This window comes from Artibeus jamaicensis, unplaced genomic scaffold (genome assembly GCF_021234435.1).
Source record: "Artibeus jamaicensis isolate MK-2021 breed Jamaican fruit bat unplaced genomic scaffold, CSHL_Jam_final contig_1998, whole genome shotgun sequence".
NCBI lineage: Eukaryota > Metazoa > Chordata > Mammalia > Chiroptera > Phyllostomidae > Artibeus > Artibeus jamaicensis.
Genome location: NW_026521407.1, coordinates 23,036,728 through 23,049,120, shown reverse-complemented (window position 1 = coordinate 23,049,120; position 12,393 = coordinate 23,036,728). Strand labels below are relative to the sequence as shown.

The window sequence follows — 12,393 nt, the reverse complement described above, 5'->3', positions numbered from 1 at the left end:
TAAAAAAAACACTACAGAAGCCAAGGCTACACTGTTCAGAGTTCAGATAGTGAGCTGCTCGTGAATCAGAAGATAATGTGTACTGGGTATCAGTGACCCGACCAAAGGATGTTCTGATTTATTAACTTGTCTCCTGAGTAAGATAAAGTTGGTGAGTTGAATGGACATAGTGGGTCTCCTTTCTCCTGCCTGGGTTTAAGGAAATAAGCCACCAAGAGATAAGCAAGTGGCTTCTGACGTCAGAGCCAGTGCAGAGAGGGTCCAGGGGAAGTTCTGCCCTAATGGGTGCTAGTGAGGGTGGGCACTCCCCCACCCCACCGCCACACTTGGATCCAGACTTAGATCCAGGTTGTCCTAATCAGTTAGTACAATTTACGGCTTATCCTTTTTTCTCCCACCCCATGCACTCAGTCAGTAAAGGGACTTTTTAAAATTTAGTTTCTTAGTGTTGAAGACTATTTAATTCAGTTACATAATACCTGGAGGCTAGGTAGAGCTTAAATGGACTGTAAATTATTGAAGGTAGTCATCCAAATTATAAGAATTGTAAGACCTCATATCTTCCCCTAGGGGATTGGCGGTGCACTGGGGACAAATTACATACACACACACAGCTCTTAATCTGTGATTGTTTGATTGTCTGCTTCTCCTGGGAGACTGGAAGCTCTGAGAACCCGGTCAGTCCTGTGTCTTCCTGCCTAACACAGTGTCCTGCACATAGTAGATGCTCAGTAAATAAATGAGTCAGAGAATGGGGCAGAGGGGCTCCAGGCCTGTGTGAGGGGCGGTGTGTGGATCAGAGGAGTGGGTGCCACTGAAAAGCGACAGGGTATAATCATCGGAAGAGGTGACAGTTGGGACCAGGTTGTGGGATTTGGGCTTTATTCTCTAGGTTGGGAAAGACATTAATGTCTTTCAAGCAGGGAATGACATGATAAATTAGGCTCTTCTTCTCTCTTTCACACATTTACTTATTTATTCGTTTCATTTAATATAATTTGTTAAGTATCTTCTACTTGCATATATAAAAAATAGAAATAAGATAGGGTCATATCCTTAAAGAGCTCACAATCTGGTAGGGAAGACAGATAAATAAACAGATGATTATAACGTGTGAATTTTATGCTAGAGATTCACACAGAATACTCTACGATGGCTTTCTGGAGGAGGTAACATTTGAGTTGAGTTTCAAAGGACACGTGTGAATTAGATAAGGAATGGGTGGGAAGGGTGTTGTTGGCCAGGAGAGAGAGGAGAGGCGTGTGTAATGCTTGGGAAAAACTGCACACAGTTTAGTATAGCTGGTGCATTGTGTGGGAGGCTGGGGAGTAGACAGAGATGCAGCTGAAAAGGTGGGTGGGAGCCAGAGCAGAAAGACCCATGAGGAGACTCCTGGATTTCATCCTGTGGGCGATGGGGGAGGGAAATGCTCAGACCTGTATTTGAGGAAGATCATGCTGATGCAGAGAATGGATTGGGGAGGGGCAACATGGACAGCAGGGAGACCAGCAAGGCAGCTGCTGTTCTAACCCAGGTGAGGAACCATGAGCAACTGAGTTAAGTACTGTCTGGTGTGAGGGATAATAACAGCTAGCACTTACGGAGCACTTACTCTACAGCAAGAACTGTCCTACATGAATGTATTAACTTGCTTGGTTTTCTAGCTACACATTGAATAAAACTGTCATCATTCCCACTTTACAGATGAGGAGAATGAGGCACAAGGCCACACACACCTGATGAATGCAGATTTGTTCTCAGGCCATTTACAGAGTTGGGGAATCTAGGGGAAGCAGCAATTTTAGGGTGCAGCTGTGGGATCAAAGGAAGAATACGAGCTCTGTTTAGACTGTTCATTTGAGATGCCCATGGGGCTCCGAGAGGAGGTGTTTGACAGCACCTGGATTGCTGGGTCTAGAGCTCAGGAAAGAGATGTGGACTGGGGTTGGCAATCTGAAAGTCATGGCAAAGGCCAAACTCATTTAAGGACAATGCAGACTGGGAGATGCCAAAAACAGCATCCTGGAGGGCCCATCATCTGAGGGGTGAACAGAGAAAGAACTGCTTATGAAGGGGACTAAGTAAGAGGAACAGGCAGAGAGCTGAGAAGACAACCAGACCAGGACGGAGAAGAGTGCCACAGGGAGAGCGTGGTCCAGTCCTTACGCTGCTGAGAAACCTGGTGGGACGAGGTGTGAGGAGCATTCTTATCAACAGAGATGGGTTTGGCCACAAGGTTTTATGGCTGACCTTGACAAAGAAAAGTTTCAGTGGAGTGCTCGATGTGGGCTGGGAAGTGAAAGAGAGGTGAGGAGGTGGAGAGTTCTCTCTAAAAAGAACTCTTTGGAGACTCTTTGCTAGAAAGAAAGGAGAGAGAGAGGCTTGGGCAGAGGGGAGGCAGGATGGAGTGATGCTCTCTCCTTGTAAGTCTTGTGCATATTTAATGGGGACTTATTTTGGGATTCCAGCTCATCCTGGCCAATCAACAGTTCTCCTCTAGTCCTTGCCATCACCTCCACTTGGATAAAAACAAGTTCTCATTGTGCAGGAAAAAATAATGAAAACCCATCTATTGGTAAAATCATGTGGGGATCTGAAGATATTTCTATTTTAGAGGCTGAGTGGCAACAAGTGAAGCTAAGCTAGTGGATGCCTAATGGATTCTTATTTTAATCTCTTAATGGGGAACAATGTTCCCTGTTGTTCATGCAGCGGGTTCTTCTGTTTTCTGCTGCCTCCCTGGTGCTTTCTGGAGCAGAGCTGGCTGCTGCTGTATTTCTGAGGCTCCTGCTTTGGCAGTTTGAAAGTTGCTGAAGGCACAGGTAACAAATTCTGTCCCCTGCCTTGAAAAAAACAAACAGGGCAAACCTACATTTCTAATGGAGCCCATGAAAACACAGCTACTAAGGATCATGAATTTGGCTGTGAGATGGACATGTGAGCTGTCTCTTGTGAAAGGCACTGAGGAAGTCATGGTGAGGACCTTGAGGGGAGCTGTCTGCAGTAGGTAGGGGGAACCCCTCTCAACCGTTGGGCCTTTTTATTCGGGGTGGAGGATATTGTTTCCCATGGAGGGATCCCCTCCAACTGTTGGCAATGTGATTAACCTACATCAAGGGCAAAGACTTGGGCTTCTGCCGGAGCCAATGGAGCTCACACACCTTGCCCATGACCTAGCTGAGGCCAGCAGGACCCAAGTGTTGGTGTTTGCCTTCATGTACAGCCCAAAAATAGGCTTGTGAATGGCTGCTGGATGCAGGGTGAGATGTGATGATGGGCATTCTCATGGTACTATGGGTATAGCTCAAGTGAAGAGCCAACACAGAGCCAGGTAGTAGAATCGAAATGCTTCTCATACCCAGTGGCTCCGAACTGAGTAGTGATTTCCAGTGTTGGCTTCCCAAGGGTTTTCTGGCATCGTCAAATATAAACCCAGGGAATTTTCAGAGAATTTCCTGAATACTGAAGCTGGTGGCCAACCAACAACCCAGGATCTCCTGAGTCATTTTCAGGCCTACCAAGAAGCATGGGCGAGATGGTAGATTAAATATTAGATGAATACATGGATATAAACATTTATTTATTCTTTAAAAAAGATTTTATTTATTTATTTTAGAGAGAGGGGAAGGGAGGGAGAAAGAGAGGGACAAGAAATATCAATGTGTAGTTGCCTCTCACACGCCCCCTACTGGGGACCTGGCCCACAACCCAGGCATGTGCCTTGACTGGGAACCGAACCTGCGACTCTTTGGTTCGCAGGCTGGCACTCAATCCACTGAGCTGCACCAGCCAGGGCTGGATATAAACATTTAGAACACAGGAATCTTTGAGGCCTTTTGTGCAGGGGGTGGGAGGTGATAAGACTCTTTTGATATGAAATCACAACTGGCTGTCCCACAAGGAATCAGCAATCACCTTAAATTTGGGGTGCAGAGTCTGCCTGGTGATGTCAACACTGAAGACAGTTTGTCTTATGTTCATACAATGAGACCATCTCAGATTTGCACTTGCATAAACATTCACTTACTCATGTAATTCTTCCCAAGAATTCCAGAGTTCTGTCCTGGCCCTCTCATCTGTTCCATCTACTCTTCTGTATACAGATGGCTTCTAGATCTACAACTCTAGCCCTGATGTCTTTCATAAGCTTTTGGTTTGATTAGGGTCTCTGAATGTGCAGCCAGAAATAGTAAGATATCATCATCCATCATAGGCTGGCTGAACATCCTCAGGCAGGAGGTCCCTTAGGGCAGATTCTAATGGGAGCTTTGGCAGGGGTGGGTGGTGGGGGCAGGGAGAGCGTTAGAGCGTAGCATTTGCGTGCTATTTGAGCACAGAGTGCAGATTGGAGCATTAGAGTGCCTTTATTCTCTCAGCAATGCACATTTGCTGAGCTCATATATAAGCAAGACACTGAGAATCTACTCGTATATACAATCAGAAAGACACAACTGTTGCTCTCAGGGAGCTGTCAGTCTGTGGTGAGACAAGGCTGATGGAGGCCAAAGAAGAAAGTTCCTAAGAGGCGGATGTAAGGAGCAGTGATGCACAAGATAAAGTAAGTCCCATAAGGAGAGTTCTGTATCTCTTTAGGAATGTGACAAAATTGCCAAAACCCCCACTCCATCCTGTGAGCACCCCAAGGCCAGGACCAGGTCTTGCTTACCTTTATTTTCCCAGCACAGTAGGTGCCCAGTGAATATTTGCTGGAGGAATCAATGAATGTACAACGTGTTGTGTGGAGCAGCTAGCTGCTCCTTGGGGATTGGCAGGAGAGGACGGGAAGGTCTTCTTAGAGGTCATGCTCTCTGAGCAGTATTTGGAAATAGGAAGAGGCCTTTGCCAGGTAGGTAAGACAGGGAAAGGATTCTGGGCGGAAGGAACCGTAGGTGCAAATGCACAAAGGCAGGCATCCAAGTGTGTGCTGTACTGGGTGGATGGTTTTCCATACTGGAATGTGGGGTGCAGGTTGGCCAGCCACATTTAGATAATGAGGCTGGAGAGCGGGCAGGGGCAGGTGGAATAGGGCCTCAGAAGCCATTCTAAAGGGCTGAGATTTTGCAAGTTACTGGAGGCCTGGGAATTTAAGGGTTTTGGGCAGGGTAACTATGCGACCACAGGGCTGAGAAAGGGGCACTAACAAGGAGCATGCTCAGAGCCTTTCTTCTAAAATTAGGGCTGCTATTTACTCCAGCTCCTACAGAGCAGGGAGTGGGTACAAAGTGCAAAAGTGCTGTCAGTCAAACTTCCAGGTGGTAGCTGTGTGCTTGAGTGACACAGGCAGGGACTCCCAGGCTGTTAATGCCGGAGGCCCTTTGAAGTCATTTAACCCATCCTCCCATGCTATGCATGGGCAACCTGAGGCCCAGGGAGAAAAGCAACCTGTCCAAGGTTTCATGGCACAGCCAGGACTGGAGTCCAGGCCTGTGGGCTCCTAGGTTGGTTCTCTCTTTGCAGATAGATCTGGCTTAAAGCGGAGCCCCACTGCCTTCCTGGCTATTTGACCTGAAGCAAGTTACTTAACTATGTAGTTTTGTGATCAGGACCGTGAAGGGAACATCTTTCTTTTGGGGTGGTTGTGGGGGCCTAAATGAGATAATGCAGCTTAATGCCTGGCAGGTGCATTATCTGCATTATCACTGTGCTCAGTGAGCAGTAAGGTTTTGTCTAAGCCTCGGGGCTTGCTTCTGCCCCTGCTCCTGGCACAATATCCCATGCCTGTCTCTGGTGGCGGTGGCCCTGAGGTCATACAGGGGCTCAGTAGCAGTTGAGCCAGCCAGGGGGCCATTTCTCAGGTTGTCCACACAGGCAGGGGCATACCTTGGCTTAGTTGGGGGTTAGGATAAATACTGATTTAAAAAAGCAATTTGGTCTGCATTACAAAATAAAATGAAGATGTACTGAAAGAGGTGCATATGTACTTTGGCATGGGTGGAATGCCTTTTATCATGAGAAAAGACTTTTCCATTTACATTGAGATTCAGGGCAGGATTCCCTGAAGTCCCAGCTCCTCTTGGAACTCTCACTGGGGAGTCAGTTTCCCTCCAGTGATTAACACCAACTTTCCAGGAAAGAGCCCTCTGCTCCTCACAGTCTTGTCACCCCTCCGGGCTTTCTTCCAGACTCCCTTGAGCTTTGACCCCCTAAGTAGCAGAATCCTGAAAGGGGAACAAGGTAGACTTGTAGGCTGCAAGCCGCAGGGTTTCCTGTGCCACCATGAAAGGAAAACCACTGCTAATTGTAACTGAGATGCAGTTTGTTGGGGAACAAACCCTGATTTCAGAAAGGTTACAATGTGAAAAAAAATAGGCATCTTACAATCAAAGAAAGCAGTGTCTGAGGACCAGGGTCAGCTGGACAGGATAGGTCAGTACGGATGGCAGGATGGAAATGCAAATGGAGGCCAATCCCCAAATGATACTTGGCCTCACAGTATTTATTTACCATATTTTTCTGTGTGAGCACAGACACGGGCTCTGTTTTGTTTACCACCATGTGCCCATCACTTCACTCAGAGTAGGTGTTCAACAAACATTTACTGAATGAGAAAAACAAAACAAAGCCACATTTATAAAACATGAGGAAAAACCCAGAAAAGAAAATAAATCATTCATAATCCCCACACTGGGCATATTTTGGCTTATTTCCTTCAAATGCTATGAATATGCTCTTTTATATACGTGTAAACATAACACATGATCAGATTTAGCTCCGGGTTCTGTTTTTGTCTTTCCCTATTAATATGAATGAAATGATAAAATGAGATGATGCGGAAATGCTTTGAAGACTGTAAAGTGTTGAACCAAATCTCTTATTATTAGTTATAATTATCACAGCAATATGGGTACGAATGAGGCTGATTTTCTGCGAATATACATCGAAGCAAACAATGAATCTGCCCTCAGGAGCCTGGAATGTGTTCTGCTCCTCCTCACAGTGGGGGGTCCCTCTGTTTCCTATTAAGAAGAGAAAGAGACTGAAGGACTCCTAGAAGTCATCAGCTCCAACTTCCCATCCAGCCTAGAAATTTCCTCAGTGTCACTAATGGAGGGTAAGTGGGGGGATGGAGAAATAAGCACATCTCTCAGGCTGATGACAAACAGCAACCTGCAAAGAGCTTCCTTCTTTCCAAGCCTGGCTAGCAGCTCGAAGGAGGTTTCAGAGAATGCTGCTCCCCTCCCCCGAGTACTAAAAGCAAGGAGGACAGAGGTGTCAGCACAGCTAAGTCACTTGTGACAGGCACGGCACTTACAGTAAACAAACCCCAGAGTCGGATTTGCTCTGGACAACTCGTCAAAAATTCACCTTTAGAGAGTCAAAGAAAAAAAAAAAAAAGAGAGTCAAAGAATTCGTGTTCACAGCTAGTAATTAGTCTGATCCATGCCGGCGTCTTTGAAGGGAGGAAGGTTTACTCACACAACACATGAAGGAAAGGCTGACAAGGATTCTCTCCTGGACCAAACTCTGGCCAGGCCCCTCGGAGCCCTTTTCTCAGCTAAGCCTCAGTGTTGGTCTACAGAGACCTGAACGACAAAGTTTCTTTCTTTTCCCTTTTTTTGGTAATCTATTGATGAGAGAGAGAGACAGAGAAAGAAATATTGATCTGTGGTTCCACTTATTTATGCATTCATTGGTTGATTCTTGTATGTGCCCTGACCACAGTTCAATTTCGCAACCTTGGTGTTTTGGGACAATGCTCTAACCAATCGAACTACCTGGCTAGGAAACTAACAGTTTCTAACAGCTCAAAGGATGACTCTAGATGCCCTCTTCCTTTCTCCCTCCCTTACAGGGTCCAGGTCTGAGAAAACTCAAAGCTGCCAAAAGAATTTACTACTTGTTCCTGCCAACACCTGAAGATAGGACCTCGGTCTCCCCGTCTTCATGGGAGGGTTGGGGTACAATGTGGGTAAGCCTCAGTTGGAAACGCGGATGGCCTTCACAGGGACCAATCTCTCCTTCCCACTCTTTGCAGGTTCACTTCTTGGACTCTGCTCAAGCCCCTTCTGTTCCTACTCCCCAACCCACCCTGATTTTTCCTTTAAAATGCCCAGTCACTTCTGTACAAATTGAAGCTGAGTTCAGTTCATGCTGAACCTTCTTTGCAATGAGTACATTACTGATTAAAATCTGCCCTGGCCGCTGTACTTGTGTCTGGCTTTGTTTATCTTTGACAGAACTCGATGGCTGGCTCTCACAACGAGGCTAATAGCTTGGGCTCCAATTCCTTCATCTGTACGCCTTGGCTTGTTGCATTCTTACTCAATAAATTTTTTTCAATTGCAGTTGACATTCGATATTATATTAGTTTTGAGTGTATAGCATAGTGGTCAGACATTTATATACCTTATAGAGTGATCCTCCCAATAAGTTGAGTACCCACCTGGAACCCACACACAATTATTACAATATTATTGACTACTCTCCGTGCTGTAATTTACATCCCTGAGACTATGTTTTTTTTTTTTTCCTCAAACCTTCAGCCCTGTACTTGGCTCCCTGCCCTCTGGTTTATGTCCTCCTTCTTTGTCCTTAAGGAGAGGTTTTCTGGGTGCACAGCTAGGTTCCCACCTTGCATACCCCTGCATGCTTCATTTCTGGTTGCACCACCTGCCTTAGACCCTGGGGCCTGCAAGGCCAGCCCAGCCCAGCCGCCTCTGCCCCTGCCCCAAAGCTGCCACCCCACCCCCCACATGCTGCAGTGGAGGCTGACCTTGGCCTTTAGCAACTGCCCAGGCATTAAGTACAGGGCACAGTTCCTGAGGCCTACACCATCAATTCCCCCCCCCCCCCCCCCCCCCGCCGAGATTAAAAAATATAGCTTACAATTTAAACCCAGATTCTTATACAGAGTATTATTGTTTTATAAAATGTCTACAGTGCTCTGGTCAGTACTAAATAAAAGATAACATCTGAGTTAAACTTGAAAAACAAGTTGAACTTGTGAGTTACATGTGTACCTCTTTGCAGATCACTCCTGCACTGTACTCCCCGATTCTCCCTTTCCCGTGCGGCAGCTGGTGCCTCTGACCACTCACTTCCCTCACTGGGAAGTGAGCCTCCCAGGGTGAATTGTCTTGTATGATCGGGTTAGGATTTCCTCAGAGGAACAGCCTAGCCAACTTTCATTCTAGGCAAACTGGGGATGAGAGAGAGAAATCGTCCCTGTGTCCTTCCACAGTCCTGCTTTGACACTTCCTCCCTGTAGGAGAATGTGCGCACATCTGCCTTCTACGACATGAAACCCATGTCAGACATGAGGCTATGCCAGTCCTCACTCCACTGACACGCAGAGTTGATGCAGCAGCCCTGCTAGGCTGGGAGGGTCCCTTCCCCAGCACCACGTCAGAGAGAGCAGGCAGGAGCCGTGCAAGAGGCTTCCTTCCACCCAAGCTCTATTACGAGAGTTGACACCCCTGTTTCTTTGCCTTTGTGTAGGCGACTTTGAATTAGAGCAACACAAGTAACGTGACATATCAAATCCTGGTTAGCAGTTTCCCATAGCGTGCACTGTTCTGCCTACCCCTCTCCCAAATATTTTTCCCCCAGAATGTTCTAGTTAAAGAAAACAAAACCAAAAACAACTAATTGAGTGGAAAAGGAAATAAGCCAGGTTTCCTTCACACCCAGTGTTGGGAACCGCCATGCAGCACGGGAGGACTGGGGTACGAAGGTTAGCCCACATCTTCTCCACTTTCAGGTGAATCCCTTAACCAAGCCCAGCCACACTCCAGCCTTTGGGGTGATTCAGAACCTTCCAGAGGGGGGAATCCCATTTCTCCTCCTCACACCTCTGCTGGTGGCCGGGAATAGGCCAAGGACCAATGACAGAGCCCAGGAACTTACCCTCTGCTCCTGTGTGGCCACGAAAGTCTGGAACCCGGGAGCCACCCCAAAGCCCAGCTCCTGGATGAAAGGCGGCTCAGACTGACTGTGGATCTGAACTTTCACTCCTGCTTCGAACGTCGTTTCCTCTGAAAGAACAAAGGCGGACAGGGCCATGGGTCAGAGGTGGTAGATGCTGTGGAGTCCTGGGACTGAAAAGCTCAAGGGGACATAGAGAGGCCGAGTCGTAGGCAGAATAAAAGCCCTCAAAGTCATCTACCTCCTTACCCCTGGAAACTGTCCACGTGTTATACCTTCCATGGCAAAGGGACATTGCAGATATGATGAAGTTAGGGATCTTGCAGTGGGGGAATACCCTGAGTATCCACATTTTCCAATGTAATCACAAGGGTCCTTGTAAGAGGGAGGAAGGAGGAGCACAGTCAGAGAGAGAATGGAAACATGCCATGCCACTGGCTTTGAAAACAGAGGAAGGAGCCACAAGCCAAAGGAGGTAGGCAGCTTCCAGAAGCTGGAAAAGGCAAGGAGTGGGGTTTCCGAGAGCCTCCTGCCGACACCTAGATTTTAGCCCACTGAAACCCATCATGACTTCTGGCTTCCAGAACTGTAAGATAATAAGTCTATACCGTGTGAAGCCTCTCAATTGGTGATGATTTATTTCAGTGGCAATCAGAAACTAATTCAGGTCAGTCAGGCCAACATCTTGCTATGGAATGGGATTATGATGTGAATCAAGCCCCTTTATTTTATTTACAAACTTGCCTGCTGGGTGTGAGCTGAAGGTGAGGAGATCAGGATTTGGAAAACGTGATGATACAGCAGCAGACATAGAAATTCAGGGCCGGCCTTGTGTCGTGTATACCACGCGTCTGCCTGTGCCTTGGAGCTAAAGGGGAGGGGCCACTAAAAAGGAAGCTTCTGTCTTTTTTTTCTTTGGCAGGAAAGATGGCCCCTGGCAGTGGGAGGTGGCAGGGGTGGTAGAGTCTGGCTCATCCTGTACATTGGTGGAGAATGAACCAATGGGAAGGCCTTTAACGGGCTTCCTTCTCTGTCTTAATGTTTCCAAACAGCCTGCAGAGTAAGTTTCCTAAAATGCAAACCTGTGCAACTCTCTCCTGTGTTTATAAGGAACCCAGTCCCCTTAACCCGTTCCTGCTCCAGCCTTGCTCTGGGCAGCCTTCTGCTTTGTGGTACCACGTGGTGCAAGCCTCCAGGGCTGCCCAGATTGGTTGTTACTGGTCCTCGCTTGGCACAGATGCACCCAGACCTTTTGTCTGGAGGTCTCTCTACCTCGTCCACCTACACGTCACTGGTCTGGAGGTCTCTCTACCTCGTCCACCTACACGTCACTGGTCACTGAAGAATTAGTTCCCGGCCCCACTCAGAGCAACTCCTTCACTTGTTCTGTAGAATTCTTCACCTAGGCCTGACATGCCTCTGCCACACCAGGTAATAATCTTGTATTTGACGACTGTGTGTCCACAGGCTGGGGCATCCTGAGGCCAAGATCTGGGCTTTCTCTCTGGATTTCAAAGGTCCTGTATAGAACAGGCATCCACCGGGTAGTCAGGAGTGTGTGAACGATTTGCTACTCAAACCTTGCTCACTTATTAATGGACAAGGTCAATGCAGAGTCCAAACCAAGGAGTGTCTTAAAAGGAGAGAGTGAAGAGAGAGTGGGCAAGAGAAGATGGGGGGAGGGGATTGAGGTCAGAGGTCAGGGAGGGTGGGAGACATGTGTCAGCACTGGAGCCATAGCTTGGGGGCAGAGTTTTGGGACATGAACTAAAGCTGGCACAGAAAAGAAGGGTGAAGAAGAAAGGACAGCGTCAGGCAAATGGGCAGGATCCACAAACCGCACGGGGACCAGCCACCAAAGCAGGGAAAGGCGTATGGAGCTGGGTGAGAATTCCGAGGTTGGGGTACACGGAAAGAAGGGTTTAGTAGGCAGACAGGGTCAGGCAGGGCTTTCATAGTCTAGACGAGGAGTGCAGCGGCAGACACAGGGCTAGGAGAAAGAGACCCTCTGTCTGCCATTCTGTGTCTCTGGTCAGGGAGAGAATACCAGGCAATCCACAAGCACACCCCCTTCCCTCCGCAGTCAACTGTTCTTCCATCTCTTTGTGCAGCTCACTGGGTCCAAACTCCTGTCCATCTGTTCCTTGTTGTATATATACCTGTGGTTTTGTGGTCTCACTCCTGCCCATAGAAAATGCCTCAGAGGACAAAGTGCCCATTCCAGTTCATTCCAATGCCCACTGCCTCTCCCAGGGCCTGGCCCACAGGTTGATTGGGTGGGGGGCTGTGGAGAGGGAGGATGGGTAGGAAGACCAGGGTGAGCCGTCAGCTTTCTGGGGATGTGTTTCCTAAGGCCTGCCGGAGAGTGGGGTTGAGGAGAGGTGGAGGAGCCCCAAGAACGGGCTCTCAGTTGGGAACAGAGTGAACGTGTTGTGACGTTAGGATTACAGGATGCCAGTGCTCGGGTGAACTGAACGCACATTCAGAGGCATTCAGAGCGGGAGAGGTGCCAAGGCTTGTTTCCACAGC

General features: G+C 47.8%; 1 protein-coding gene across 3 annotated transcripts in view; it reads right to left on the bottom strand.

The window, feature by feature from the left end:
• ASIC2 (acid sensing ion channel subunit 2) overlaps nt 1–12,393 on the bottom strand; it is a 925,293-nt gene that overhangs the window by 52,481 nt on the left and 860,419 nt on the right. For all 3 annotated transcript variants that reach the window (XM_053657008.1, XM_037128069.2, XM_037128071.2), the window contains exon 3: nt 9,847–9,974. In XM_053657008.1, the coding sequence (XP_053512983.1) occupies nt 9,847–9,974 (128 nt within the window). The remainder of the gene's footprint in view (nt 1–9,846; nt 9,975–12,393) is intronic.